Source organism: Carcharodon carcharias, chromosome 5 (assembly GCF_017639515.1).
Source record: "Carcharodon carcharias isolate sCarCar2 chromosome 5, sCarCar2.pri, whole genome shotgun sequence".
Classification (NCBI taxonomy): domain Eukaryota; kingdom Metazoa; phylum Chordata; class Chondrichthyes; order Lamniformes; family Lamnidae; genus Carcharodon; species Carcharodon carcharias.
Genome location: NC_054471.1, coordinates 38,729,912 through 38,745,842, shown reverse-complemented (window position 1 = coordinate 38,745,842; position 15,931 = coordinate 38,729,912). Strand labels below are relative to the sequence as shown.

Below are 15,931 nucleotides of genomic sequence, written 5' to 3'. Positions count from 1 at the left end.
TTCTCCGCATAATACTTCACCTGCCAACTTCCAGCACATTCACTTAACATATAGTATCTGTGTCCCTTGCAGGTTCACACGTTCACTTTTCCATCTAGCTTGTATCATCAGCAAACTTAGATAAATTACACTCAATCCCTTTAGCTTAGTCATTAATGTATATTGCAAATAGCTGAGGCTCCAGCACTGACCCTTGTGACACCTCAGTAGCAACAACCTGTCAACCTGATTATGACTATTCATTCCTACTGTTTCCTGTCCTTCAACCAATTCTCTATCCATGCTAATATATTACTTCAAACCCCATAAGCCCTTAACTTGTGCAACAACCTTTGGTGTGGCGCCTTAACAAAGAGCTTTTGAAAATCCAAATATTCTACATCCACTTATCTACTCTAAACACATTCTCAAAAAACTCTAGTGGATTTATCAATCACAATTTCCCTTTCAAAAAAACAACTGATTCCATGCAATCATATGACAATTTTCTAAGTCCTCTGTCAGCACCTCCTGAGTGACAGATTCTAGAATTTTCTCAATTGGTGTCAAGCTGCACATCTGTGTTTTCTCTCTCTTTTTCCTTCATAGCGATGTTACATTTGTCAACTTCCAATCCTCTAGGACCTTTTCAGGGTGTAGAGAATTTTGGAAATTCACCAGCACTGCATCCATTATCTCTACAGCCACCTCTTACAAAATCCTAGGACGTAGGCTATCAGGTCTAAGATATTGTCAGCTTTTAGTCTCATTAATTTCTCCTGTACTTTTTCTTTACTAATAGTAATTTAAGTTTATCATTAACTTTCTCACTCTCATTAGACCCATGGCAGGCAAAAAAATTTGTTTAGTCTCTTATTTCCTTATTCCCTATTGTAACACCTCCTGCCTCAGGATCTAAAGAACCCCCGCTCACTTTCACTACTCTGCAGAAGTCAATTTGGTGGAGACTTTTGAAAATGGAAGAGATGTAGCAAGGGAAAAATTAGAAATTGCCAAAAAAAAAACTTACCTCCTTCTGTTGTTTTGGCCTGGATCCCAGAGCAGTGTTTGGACCATCCAACTTCATTCTTACAAGAAACACAGATACTGTAGGAAGTCATGGCTTGCAGCTGAAGGATGCTATACTCGTATGGTGGAACTTTAGTTTGATAGGTAAGCACTGGATTTGTCATGTTTTCATCAAATGCAACTTCCTCCACCTGATCATAAAAACAAAACAAACTCAGCCCAACACAAAGAACTTGTTGAATTCATAGTGCTACTGACAGCAGATATTAAAGTAATTAGCAAGAAAACCTAGGCAAGAGTTGAGAAGTACTTTGCTTGGGCAACAAGTTATGACTTGAAATGGAATGCTTGAAAGGCTGGTGGAAGTAGGTTCAAGTAACCATCAGAAGGGAATTGGATATATACCAATGGGAAAAATGCAGGCAAGTGGGTCTAATTGGATAAGCTTTTGGCAAAGAGCCAGTACAAGCACAATGGGCTGAGTGGTCCCCCTCTCTGCTCTACGATTCTATCGCATGACTACCTACAACAATGTGACAATTCACAAGCTTTCAGAATACAAGGCCAACAAAGCTGAACAGTAACAACTGAAGTTATATAGTGCCCAGAACAAAGCAAAACATCCTAAGCCTTGGAATATCAGTAGGAAGAATGAGAACATTGGGGGAAGTGACCAACGATGTTGTTGAGGGAACTTGAAGCTGGGTAAGAGATAGCCCAGACAAGGAAGTTAGGGAGAGAATTGCAACGCCAGGCCTCAGTTACAGAATTATCATAAACTTTTAATGCTGAATATCCAGAGAGATAGGGATGTAGCAAATTAAAGTATTTCCCTAGCAAACACAATATATTTTAGATATTACTGGTCATACACACTGCTGCCCACAGGTATGTTCAACATCAATTTAACAATTTGAATTAACAAGCCTCACATCATTATTTTTAAAATAACCCTTAATCCTGGCTATAACTAAAGAATTCAACCTTGGGTGCAATAAAAAACTACAATCACACTCCTCTGCACACCTTATAAATGTCTTTACTTTGCCATTTATTGTTGCAATTCTAGCTCTGTATGACTAGATCATGGAATCCCACTCCTGTTGTCCAGGTACCCTTGATCATCCCAACTCCCTTGCAGCAGCCTATAATCCTCAATCCCATTATCTATGTGCTCAACTATCACAATTCCCATTAGGTGTGTATTTGTCATACTGGGGAAATGATGAGGGAATGACTAGAATATAAAAGAATGTTAATGGAGACAATGACAAGGTGGGAGGTGGTGGAATGTTTGAGCAGATTAATAGCTGTAGGAATATCATGGTGAATGGAAGGTCAAAAGCTCATTCAGGGATCTGGGCGTCACTGGCAAGGCCAGCATTTATTGCCCATCCCTAATTGCCCTGGAAAAGGTAGTGATGAGCCGCTGCCTTGAATCACAGCAGTCCATCTGGTGTCAGTACATCTAAATCCTCCATTCTTAACAGCACAGTGGATGTACCTATACTAGGTGGACCGTAGCAGTTCAAGGCAGCAGCTCATCACCACCTTTTCCAGGGCAATTAGGGATGGGCAATAAATGCTGGCCTTACCAGTGACGCCCACATCCCATGAAAGAATACAAAAAATGTTTAAAAATAGACTTTGTAGAAATTATTGTAGAATCATAGATGATACAGCAGAGAGAGCTGTGATTTAAAGCATCGTGCCTGTGTCGGCTTTTTGAAAGAGCTATCCAATTAGTCCTACACTTCTGTTCATTTCCCATAGCCCTGGAATATTCTTGCTTTCCAGTTTTATCCAATTACCTTTCAAAAGTTACTATTGAATCTGCTTCCATCATCCTTTCAGGCAGTGCATTCCAGATCACAAAAACATGTTGCATAAAAATAAATCCTCATGTTGCTTCTGTTTTTTTTAAACCAATCCTCTTTAATCAGATTCCACTAGTTACCGACACATCTGTGACTGGAAACAGTTTCTCCTTCTTTACTTCGTCAAAGCCCTTCACGATTTTGAACACCTCTATCCAACGTCCTCTTAACCATCTCTGCTCTAAGAAAAACGATCCCAGTTTTCCCTGGTTAAAAGTTCAGATCAAAATACTAAAATAGGAATTCTTGCACTCAATATCTATATATTTGAACACGGTATAACATTGGTACAATTTTCCATTCACAATTATTTACATTGTTGTGCATATTCTTGAAGGATAAGTAATGTAAATTTCATAGATCAGATTGGATATTTGTTGAAAACTTACTTTAGCCGTCAAGAATGTTCAACCAGCACAGTCCATTTGCAGTGCAGCATTTTAATTATTACAAAACTGCTAGTGGTGGGTGCACTGTCAGAGTGGTTAAGTACAGAAAACAATCCACCACTTAATGACCATGAACACAACAAACTGTTCTGTGCTGCCTGACATGAGAACTTGGATTAACTTCTGCAATCCTATTTATTGCTATATTAGGCAGGGCAAGGAAAACCAAAGCAAATGGGCAGAATTCTTTAACAAAAGGGTGATCAATGTAAGGAGCAAATTAATCAAATCAGACATTTTGGGATTTAGGAAGGAAATATGAAAAGCATTTATCTTTATAAAATTTAGCAAATTATCTGGGGAGATCTGATAAGAGAGAGAGGCTGGGCAAGATAGCGAGCTATATCGACTGTCTTCTCTCACCAGAAGTTGTTAGAATGGGGACGCAATGTCCCTCGCAGCTTTGTCTGCTCCACCACCATAACTTCAGTGGAAGTCCAGGTGAAAATCAGCCAGGCCCCCTAATTCTTATCGCTGCCCAATGACCCCTGCTATAAACTGCCACAGATGTTACATGAACCTAGGATTAAATCTCACAACTACAATCCCTGCCACAGCTGAATAGTGCACCACAGCTCACAAAGGAAGAAAGGGCCACTTGGGTAATGGAGGGCAACCTTGCCTGTGGAACTACAACCCCTGCAAAGTCAACACCTTCAGGAGAAGGGAAAGAGAGGACACTGAAAAAACAAACTTCTCAGGACTGTGTTGAGGGAAATGGTGGTTCTCAGAAATACTGAAAGAGCCCTGGATGTCGAGGGATATACAGGATTGGATAAAGAGAAAAAGGGAGGCTTATGGCAGATATCGAGGGCTCAAAACAGCAGAAGCCCTAGAGGAGTATAGAATGTGTAGAGGGGAAAACTTAAAAAGGAAATTAGGAGAGCCAAAAGGGAGTGTGAAAAGACATTGGCAGGTAAAACAAAGGAAAATCCAAAGTTATTTTACAAGCACATTAAAAGTAAGAGAATAACTAGGGAAAGAGTAGGGCCCATTAAGGACCATAGTGTAATTTGTGCGTGGAGCCAGAAGACCTAGGTAGGGTTCTAAATGAATACTTTGTGTCGGTGTTCACAAGTGAGGGGGACGACATGGGTATGGAAATCAGGCAGAAGGACTGTGATATAATTAAAGAAATTAGCATTAAAAGGGAGGAGGTTCTAAGTGGTCTGGCATGCTTAAAAGTAGATAAATCTCCAGGCCCGAATGAAATGTATCCAGGCTGTTGAGTGAGCCAAGGGAGGAGATAGCAGGGGCGCTGGCAATAATTTTCAATACCTCTCTGGCCACAGGAGAGATGCCAGAGGGCTGAAGGACAGCTAATGTGGTGCCGTTATTCAAGAAGGGAGGAAGGGATAAACCAGGGAACTACAGGCCAGTCAGTCTAACCTCAGTGGTGAAGCAATTATTGGAAGCAATTCTGAGGGACAGAATTAACCTACACTTGTAGAGGTGGGGATTAATCAAGGACAGTCAGCATGGTTTTGTTAAGGGGAGGTCATGTCTGACCAATTTAATTTAATTTTTCAAAAAGGTGACCAGGTGTGTAGATGGGGGCAATGCATTTGACGTAGTCTACTTGGACTTCAAAAAGACTTTTGACAAGGTCCCGCATGGGAGACTGATAACGAAGGTAAGAGCCCATGGGATCCAAGGCAGTTTGGCAGAGGTTAATGGTCGAGGGGTGTTTTTGTGACTGCATGGCCTGTATCCAGTGGGGTTCCACAGGGATTGCTGTTGGGTCCCTTGCTGTTTGTGGTATATATAAATGATTTAGACTTGAATGTAGGAGGGTTGATCGGTAAATTTGCAGATGACATGAAAATTGGTGGGGTGGTAAATAGTGAGGAGGATAGCCTTGGATTACAGGAGGATATAGATGGGCTGGTCAAATGGGCTGATCAGTGGCAAATGGAATTTAATCCAGATAAGCGTGAGGTGATGCACTGGGGCAGAACAAACAAGGCACGGGAATACAAGATGAATGGCAGGACCCTGAGAAGTACCGAGGATCAGAGGGGACCTTGGTGTGCACGTCCACCGGTCCCTTAAGGTAGCGGGACAGGTAGATAAGGTGGTTAAGAAGGCATAAGGGATACTTGCCTTTATTAGCCAAGGCATAGAATATAAGAGCAGGGAGGTTATACTGAAACTGTATAAAACACTGGTCAGGCCACAGCTAGAGTATTGCATGCAGTTCTGGAATCTGCATTATAGGAAGGATGTGATTGCAATAGTGAGAGTGCAGAGGAGACTTACCAGGTTGTTGTCTGGGCTGGAGAGTTTTAGTTATGAGGAGAGATTGGATAGACTGGGGTTATTTTCCCTGAAGCAGAGGAGATTGAGGTATATAAAATTATGAGGGGCATAGATAGGTTAGACAGGAAGGAACTTTTCCCCTTGGTGGAGGGATCAATAACCAGGGGGCGTAGATTTAAGGTAAGGGGCAGGAGGTTTAGAGGGGATGTGAGGAAGAATATTTTCACCCAGAGGGTGGTGTGAATCTGCAACTCAATGCCTGAAAGGGTGGTAGAGACAAAAACCCTCATAACATTTAAGAAGTATTTAGATGTGCACTTGCGATGCCATGGCATACAGGGCTATGGGCCTAGTGCTGGAAAATGAGATTAGTATAGTTAGGTACTTGTTTGACCAGCACAGACTCGATGGGCCAAAGGGCCTTTTTCTGTGCTGTAGCCCTCTATGACTCTATGAACCAAACTTGACTTTTCTCTTTTAAAAACAAAAGTGGGGAGTAATTACCTGTTAAAATCATCAAATGTCATCACTGTTAAAATAAGGCGCACTGCCATTCTAAGGCTTTGCCAGATAAAACACATCTGGTGCCAAAACCAGTATGAGTCAATACACATTTCAGACTATTAGGTTTGCAGTCCATAAAAACCAATGACCTGTTCTCGCTGATTAACATTTTGTTATGGCTTTACATTTACTTAATCATGTATAATGCAAAGTCACAGCTAGCAAATTACAGCCCATGGGTACTAAACTTGCCAAAGTCTGCCACATCTGCATGTGACTTATAGAAGAGCAGTTGGTCTAAATTGGTATGTTACCATTCTCTGCAATCAATCACTCAGTCTCTGAAGTAGCTGCACTTTAGAAGTGAAACCTACCTGCATTTGGCAAATGTTGAGAGGGGAGTATCCATCAAAGCCAGGCTCCCATGACACTACAACAATGTGAGCAGTTTGATTCTTAATCCGTAGGCCAATTGGTGCATGTGGGACCTCTAATTAAGACAAAAAAAATGGCAGCATGTTATAACACTTGCTGAATATGACATATATTTAGATGCACACGTAATTTATTTTCCAATTGGAAATCTACTGGGCTAAAAATTGCACAGTTCCCATTTTCAGGTGTGGGGTCAGGATTCACAATTAACCTGCGCCTGGTCGCACTGAGACAAGCAGCACACAAACTGCGCGCTGACTCACCATTTAAATGACTGGAAGATGATGAACACCAAATGGAACAACAGCCAAGAGAAAGGGCTCCCAGGTTCTTGGATGCAGCGCTGAAGGCCTTAATCAAAGTCGACAGCAGGAGAGAAATGTTTCTGCTAGGAACCAGGAGGCCCTCATGAAAATCCCTCAGAATGGAATGGGAGCAGGTCACCAAGGTCAATTTCTGGCGTCTGGCCCAGAGAACTTGGCAGCAGTGTCGCAAGAGATTCAATTACCTCACATGGGTGATCAAGGTCAGTGAATTTACCTTCAAATGACATCTGTTACCTAAGTTACCACCAGCCTCTGACACTGTCCAATGCGCGACACTCCCATCACTCACCCATCAGCTGCCCTAGCTTTCAGACCCAGACCTAACATTTGGTAGCTCCACCTCACACACACACCCATCTCTCATAGCCTCCACATACTTCCAGCTACTCAGCTATGGTAGGCACAACACCCAAACACATTGTAGTACACTCACTGACATGCTTCACTCCCTTTTGAAGAGTAAGGTGCTCCATAACCTCGGAGCAGAGTAGAGCCAGAAGGAGACAGGCACACCTACAACACTAAAACCTGCGAGGAGACTGCATGCAGAGTCATGGAGCTGGTTGTGACAGAGATGGTTGCATCTAGCACCAGGATGACGTGGTTTTTCTCAAATCCCATTTCACCCTCATCTTATCTGGCATAAAATGCAAGACATAGATCGTGTGACCATGGATCTCTTGCTTCCACCTTCCACCCTCTTCCTCGCCATTCTGATTTTTTGCTTTCAGGTATCCAAGAACTGCCATTTAACCAACCAGCGCAGCCTCAAAAGAGAGGAGAGGGAGAGTGAGAGTGCGCGAGACAGCTTGAGAGCTGCTACAAACCTCTGAAGTAGAAGCACCATTCCTTGACCTGACAGTTTCAGCCATCGGCTCAGATGTTGGTACGCTGTCTATCTTACAGAGTAGTATAGAGTTGAGATCGGGATGTGGTGAGTCGCCACACACAAGCGGGTTGCAGCCAGGCAAAGGGGAAAAGATAGCTTGTGTGCCAGCTTCCCGCAGAGACAGGTTTCAGACGAGTTCTGCTACTGGGGCCTCAGCTGAGGACTTCAGTGGGGCAGCGGACAGAAAAATGCTGTAAAGTATGCACACAGAGATGCTTGGTGCACTGGCAAGCCTGCCAGTCAGCCTCTTGTTACCGTCAAGGAGCACGGCAGAGACCGACTCCAACATGGCACAGGGCACGTGCATAGCCAGCTCCGTGCTCTTGCAGTCCAGCCATGATGCAGCATTTGATGGCCACTGTTCCAGTTCCCACTGCATAGACAGCAAGCACACATCTCGGTGCTGCAATGAAAGCTCAACAGAGATCCCGAAGCTCAGATTGCAATCATCATGGCTGTGGATCCCAGTACTTAAAGGGGCAGCGCAATTGCCAATGAATCCATCAGACGTTCTTCCAAAAGCATGAAACTGTGGCAACAGTACAACTGACTACGTTGCAGTAACCCTTGCTGGAAATACATGCATGTTTACTTGTGGTGAAGATAAGTTCAGATCCAGTTCTGATGAAAGATCACCAACCTGAAACAGTAACTCAGTTTCTCTCTCCACAGATGCTGCCTGTGCTGCAGCCCAGTATTGCCAGCATTTTCTGTATTCATTTAGGACTCGGGTTGTGATGTCCTGTGTGACTGAACTGTCACCCGCAGGCTCACGTATAAAAAACTGACTAAAGTTAAACTCCACTTTTGGAGCGACCCCCACCTCATTACCTTTGCAACCCCCATCTATACCATCATCTCCGTTGTTGACTTTCCTAATGCTTTCCTCACTGGCCATCCCATCCTTGCCCTCCTTAAACGTGAACTCATCTGACTTTGAGATTTGAGCTCCTGTCCTGTACACGCCATCATCCTTGACCCTACCAAACTCCATTAAATCTCTCCATTGTCTCAGTCCTCCTTACTTTGGAAATCCTTTCTAGCCAACTATCTCAATCCATACTCCCCTATTTCTTTGGCTCCCTTATCCCCTATTGTTCTAAAAAGGCTGATCTTTTGACCATTATGCCACATCCCTCAGCATCTCTCTTCCAAATTCACTTCGCGTCATTACCTCCAACCCTCCCTCACTTGCCTTGAAAAGCCCCTTAAAATAAAAGCCTCACCCCACCCGCCCCACCACGTTTCTTCACTTCAGCTTGGTCACCAATTCACCCTTTTGAAAGTGTTCCAAAGCATTCTTTTACAAGTAATATAGATGCAAATTGTTGTTGTTGAGATAGCTCGGACAACTATTAACCATACAATCGGATCCTATCTAGCTGACGGCGCTTTCAAGAAAGAAAGGCATGGGAAAGAATGGCAAAAAAAGAGAGGAGGAAAAATAACTAACAACTTGACAGTATAAGCATATTAAGAATAAGCACAGGCGTTTATTTCCTCAGATCCGATCCCACCCTGCCATTCTAGTTTCACCAGGAACCATGCTTGCTCATTTTGACAATGTTTGCAGAGTATTTCTGGTATGGTTACAACGATGGAACAGAAAAGCTCCAAGGAAATTCCTGGCTGTGGCATTGGATTAAAAAAGTGCTTAGACAAAGGCTGTAATAGCTGCCCATGGTACATACCCTTGATGTTAACCTGGGTTTCCTTTGAAACTGCTACTCCTTTTTGATTGTGAGCTTCACAGCTATATCTTGTCCGTTGACTAATTCCTGAATTGGAAAAGAAATTTTAAAACAAAGAAAAATTAATTTACCCTTTCTGTGCATTACATCCATTTTAGAAATCCCAGTGTAGTGATGGATTGCTTTTGTTGGGAAACTGCAACCAAGAAATTCTGATGAAAGCCAAGAACTAAACTGCATATCCACCTGCATCAAAATAAGGGATCTCAGTTCACAAAGAAAATGTCAGGTTTTCCAGTAAATCCTAAAACTGATCAAGCCAGCCCCTGCATGGAAAAACAAAAATATATTGCCCCCGACTCCTTTCATTCATTTCCCAGTGATCACAAAGAGTTTTGTTTGGAATATGCAGTTTTGAGAGACATATGCAGTCAATCTTGCCAATGAAGATGAAATGATGAGAAAGCCAAAGACAGATATGTCCTCACTTGCCATAAACACACATGCGCACACACACGCACATACATGTACACCACACAAAAACAGATATTTCAACCATGAATCACTAGACACCACAGGAACTGGTGTCCTTGACTGTTCCTCTCCTTCCATATCGCAGGGATATTGAAGCTGATTGTCCCCCCGACCCTTAATGCTACTCAGCTGGAAGTTGGGATTGAAGCTAGGGCCTTGCTGCTTGGTATGACTTGGTCACCCACTGGCTAAATCTGCTGAACCATCAGTGGAGCCACAACTAACATGGTTTCATTATAACATTGGTGTTAAAATTTTCCAGTGGTTAAACAAGCCACTAACATAATTGCAACATAATTAAGCCCCATCCACATAAATATTCCCCTCTCGGAGAAAGGAACTATTTTGCTCCGAAAACAGGTATTGCTTATTTCTCATTACCAGAGAATTCTCAGAACTCCCCAGAAGAATGGAGCTAAAATGTAATTAGATAGCTTCAGACTCTGATTAAAAATAAAACTCAAACACATATACAGCATGTGCTTATTTTTCACAAAACCAATTACAAAAGGAGTCAAAATTGGATAATACAATTTTCAATCCTTGACGGTGTTTAATTGTTTCAGGTATTCCTGGCTCTGTTACTTAGTGATCAGGTCATCTTGCACATACACACAAACAAAGCTGATAAAGCCTGCACCACTACTCTGCATGATTCCACAACGCACTGCTTTCTATTTTCTGTCTGTCCATTTCGACAGACAGGAATCCTCAGCCAATGCAGCTGTGATTTTTTTTTATTATTACTTGTTATTCTAGGGATGTGGTCATCATTGGCAAAGTTGGCATCTTGCCTAACTAACCTGAGAAGGTGGTGATGTGTCTTCTTCACAGTTTTGATACAACCGAGTGGCTTGTTGTTATGGCTTGCTAACAGTCAGCCACGTTGGTGTGGGATTAAAATTACATGCAGACACGTTTCCTGGCCTAAAGGACAATCCAAGAGTTTCAAGGTCATTTAATCTTCCTGAGGTCAAGGGGGCAAATTCATGATGACTGAGGACAATGGTTACTGGAAGCATTATTGGCTCTTTCATTTTAAAAAGCATGCTTTTAGTTTCAAAATTGCTAGTTTCACATGAACTCTATTTCATTAAAAGGAAGAGTTTTTATTAAGATGTTTCATACGAATTCCAGTCAGCCCAAGTTTTCGTTTTAACACACCCAAGTTCAGAAGCCTATAGAAATTAGGCAATTCAAGAGCTTGGGATTTTCCTTGCAATTGCACCCGATTTCAGGCAAATAAAGCCCAATACTGCTGCTAATTGCCTGAAATTTGGTGGGGCCACAGAGGAAAATCCTGATCTTAATTGCCCTGCCCCTTCCCTGACTGCCGTATGTAAATGCCAGATGGGATAGAGAAAAGGAAAGAGGAGAATTCAGACTCTGTGCCAATTTAGACCTCGGCCTATCCCTCTTATCGCTACTTCCCAGATGGCCAGATGAATGGAGGTAGTAAGCTGGGGGTTGTGGGGATGAAGCTTAGAACATTACAGATGGAGATAGAGGGCCTGGTCCAGGGCCCTATTCCTTTACTTTGATTAACAAACACAGAAATACAACAGTAATGGAAATATTGAAAAGAGTGATCAAGGAAAAATATACCCTCATAAAAAATCAAGAAGAAACCAGCCAGCAATATTTTTCTTTATTCTTTCATGCAACATGTGTATGTCATTGGCATGACCAACATTTGTTGCCCACCCCTGATTGTCCTTTAACTCAGGGCAGTTTGCTGTGGGCCTGGAGTTGCATGTGAGCCAGGCCAAGTAAGGATGGCAGATTTCCTTCACTCAAGGACACTAATGAACCAGTTGAGTTTTTACAACAATTGATGACAGTTGTCATGGTCACCATTACTGAAACCAGCTTTATATTCCAGGTTTTATTAATTGAATTAATATTCCACCATTGCCAAGGTGGGATTTCAACCCATGCCCAGTGAGCATTTGCCTGGGCCTCTGGATTACTAGTCCAGTGACATCACCACTGCACCAACATCTAACACCCCTCCCCCACCCAATGACCCACTATGAATGAATAAGAAAATAGGCAAAATTAAAATACGTTAAGTATATAGATAACAAAGGGGAAGATGAAAAAAGGAAGTATGGAAAGATTAGGAAATAAGTCAAAAAGATTAGGAAGGAAAAGTGCAACTAGAAAATTAAATTGCCATGGAACACAAAAATACACATATACAAGATATAGATATATTCCAGAAACACGTAAATAAAAGGAAGATAAGTAAAGGGCTCCAAATGCAACAAGACCTGGACAATATCCAGACTTGGGTTGAAAAGTGGCAAGTAACATTCAGGCCACACAAGTGTCAGGCAATGACAATCTCCAACAACAGAGAGTCCAACCATCGCTCCTTGATGTCCAATGGCAGTATCATCACTGAATCCCCCACTATCAACATCCTGGGGGTTACCATTGACCAGAAACTGAACTGGACTAGCCACATAGCATGTGGCTACAAGAGTAGGTCAGAGGCTAGGATCCTGCAGCAACTAACTCACCTCCTGACTCCCCAAAGCCTGTCCACCATCTACCAGGCACAAGTCAGGAATGTGATGGAATACTCCTCACTTGCCTGGATGAGTGCAGCTCCTACAACACTGCAGAAGCTGGACACCGTCCAGGACAAAGCAGCCCGCTTGATTGGCACCATACCCACAAACATTCATTCCCTCCACCACTGACACACAATAGCAGCAGTGTGTACCATCTACAAGATGCACAGCAGGAATTCACCAAGGCTCCTTAGACAGCACCTTCCAAACCCAGGCCACTCCCACCTAGAAGGACAAGGGCAGCAGACAGATGGGAGCACCACCATCTGGAAGTTCCCCTCCGTTACTCATCATTCTGACTTGGAAATATATTGCCGTTCCTTCACTGTCACTGGGCCAAAATCCTGGAACTCCCTGCCTAACAGCACTGTGGGTGTACCTACAGCCCATGGAATGCAGCAGTTCAAGAAGGCAGCTCACCAGCACCTTCTCAAGGGCAACTAGGAGTGGGCAATAAATGCTGGTCCAGCCAGCAAAGCCCATGTCCCATGAATGAATAAAAAAAATACCAGGGGATACACATGAGAAAATCACAGGTAATGACAGTAAGTGGCAAAAATATTAAATAATTACCTTGCCTCTGCATTTACCAGGGAGACTAATATGGTGTGCATGAAATTAGAAAAGAACAAAAAGATATAAAGGGAGTTAAAATATAAGGAGGATAGGTTGGGCGGGGGAGGGGTTGTGTGGGGAGGTGGGGAGAAGAGATCATGGCTTGCGAGTCAAATTTTGGGAGGATTACATCCCTGCTCCAGGTGGACTGCATATCCACTTACAAAAAGTTAGGAGGAGGTAACGGATATGCTACTGCATACAGCAAAAGTTCATTAAAAAGAGGTATCTAGAATTGCGGTGAGTAACTCAAGTTCTGACTCCCCATAGCCTGTCCACCGTCAACAAGGCACAAGTCAGGAGTGTGATGGAATACACTCCAATAGCCTGGATGAATGCGGCTCCATCAACACTCAAAAAGATCAACATCATCCAGAACAAAGCAGCTAGCGTGATTGGCATCCCATCCACCACCTTAAACATTCACTCCCTCCATCACCAATGCAAAGTGGCAGCAGAGTGCACCAGCCACAAGATGCACTGCAGCAACTCACCAAGGCCACTTCAACAGTACCTCCAAACCTGTCGGTCACGTAGAAGAACAAGGGCAACAGACATATGGGAAAACAATCATCTGCAAGTAGCTCTCCAAGTTACACAACGTCCCGACTTGAAACTATTCCTTCTTCATTGCTGCGTCTACCTCCAGGAACTCCTTGCCCAGCAGCACTATATGTTTACTTACACAACACAAACTGCAGCAGTTTAAGAATGAGGCTCATCAACACCACTGAGGGCAATTGAGGATGGGCAATAAATGCTGGCACCACATCCCGTGAAAGAATTAAAAAAGACCAATTAGGTTAACATTAGTGATACAAAAGATAGTGGAATACTTAGCAAAAGATATAATAGAAAAACATCTACCAGAATTGGAGGTCAGAAACATAATGCCATCACTAATAAATCCAATAGGAAATTTAGAAAAAACTTATTCACCCAGAGAGTGGAATCCACTATCACAAGTAGTTGAGAGTGGTAGAGGTGCATTCAAGGGGAACCTAGATAAGCACATGAGGGAGAACGAAATAGAAGAATATGTTGATAGGGCTATGAAATAAAGAAGGGCAAGAGGAGGCGTGTGTGGAGCATAACCACCAGCCTGGCCTGTTTCTGTGCTGTAAATACTTTCATGAGCAATGGTGTCAGCCCAGGTCTGCAATGCCAGGGGTTTCTTCCTTTTTCAGGATCTTCTTTCCCTTTAATTCTCCCTGCATCTCCACAGTAATTATGCCTCTCCATTCATTATCTTGCTATGCACTGGCAAGCTCCCTCTTTTTATTTGATCATTGGCCAGACTAGCATTTCTCCCTCTCCTCCAAATTTTCCATCCTTTCCCTACAATGAGAGGTCACACCTCTCTCCTCAGTGACTAGAAATCCTTAGCATGAGGAATCCCAGGCACAAAGCCATATTCTATTGCCCTACATTAACAGAACTGCTTGTTATTAATTGTTATTAAAAATATAAGTATTTAGAAGTTTCATACTTTCACACTATCCCTTCGGTACCGGATTGCATGACATCGAAAGAAGGAATTCAGATTCCTCAAACTCTGGGAAAGGGTCTCGGACAGAGAGAAACTCAAAATGGGACACAGCTCCACCTATATAATCAGTACTAATATAAAAATAATAAGGACAGGGCAGAGGAGAAAACATAGCATATCTAGAAAATGGTAAAATAATGATAGAAGCAAAAATGATACAGGAGTTAGGCACTGTTACAGAGTATGGCACTTACTGATGCAGCAGAACCATAAAAAATGATTATGTTAGGTGACGGCAACAAAATATTAAAACACTTAAGTGTCAGGAGTGAAGAATCACTTCCCTCAAAGTTCAGGAAATATTAAAAGAAATAAGAATGTCAGATAAGATGAGGAAGTTAAAAGGAGGGCAAAGGCACCAAGACTGCATGGATTTCATTCCAAAGTACTTGAAGAAGTTGCCAACAAAGCTGGTCATATTTTTCATACTATCCTCATGGAATCATTGAAATGGAGGTATAGTCAAAATATTGGAAAGTAACTGAGATAACACCCATCTTTAAAGAGGAGATAAGATGCCTGGGGAACTACAGGCCTGTGAACCTTACATCCACTTTCGGTTGAAGACGGGAATATTGTACACTTGGATAATATAGAATTATGGGTGGGAGGTCATGCCGGACTGATTTATTGTAAAGTTCTGTACTACGAAACGACTGGAGTATTGCTGAAGACAGGCCCAGGTGAGTGCAAGATGAAAAGCTTTGACAACGTGTCTTTTTTCAGCAATGCTCAAATTTATTGAAGTTCACTAAAGAAATGAAAGGCCTGGCTAGCGGTGCAAATTCTGTGGATGTGATTTATTACATTTCAGCAAGGCTCTAGATACCATACTGCACAAGTACTTAATCCACAAAGTAGGAACTCACAGAATAGGGGCAGGTAAACTTCTGAGGTGGACTCGCAAATAGATAAACCAGATAAAAGTGAAGGATGGTTGTAAATAGAGTGGCGCTGACATGGCAAGGGATCACCAATGGTCGGGGGGGGGGGGGCGGGGTGGCACAGTATTCAACTTTGTGCAGCAATCTATTTGGTCTGTGGTATCAAACGCTTAGCAGGCATCTATCAGCATTGTTGGACTTGCTAGTTAAGATGATCGTACCCGAGGATCTCAGAGTCACAGTGATCAGCAAACATCTGAATGACTGGCTGGGAACTTCCTCAGAGCTGCTCCTGTTCTGCTGTCAGAATCTCCTCTGGAACTGCAGCAGAA

General features: G+C 42.7%; 1 protein-coding gene across 1 annotated transcript in view; it reads right to left on the bottom strand.

Moving 5' to 3' along the window:
- The window catches only part of mertka (c-mer proto-oncogene tyrosine kinase a), a 144,055-nt gene that overhangs the window by 77,742 nt on the left and 50,382 nt on the right, over positions 1-15,931 (bottom strand). Inside the window, exons 5-7 of the mRNA XM_041187248.1 lie at positions 9,439-9,525; positions 6,472-6,587; positions 1,010-1,199 (exon numbers count right to left, since the gene is read on the bottom strand). Of these exons, the coding sequence (XP_041043182.1) occupies positions 1,010-1,199; positions 6,472-6,587; positions 9,439-9,525 (393 nt within the window). The remainder of the gene's footprint in view (positions 1-1,009; positions 1,200-6,471; positions 6,588-9,438; positions 9,526-15,931) is intronic.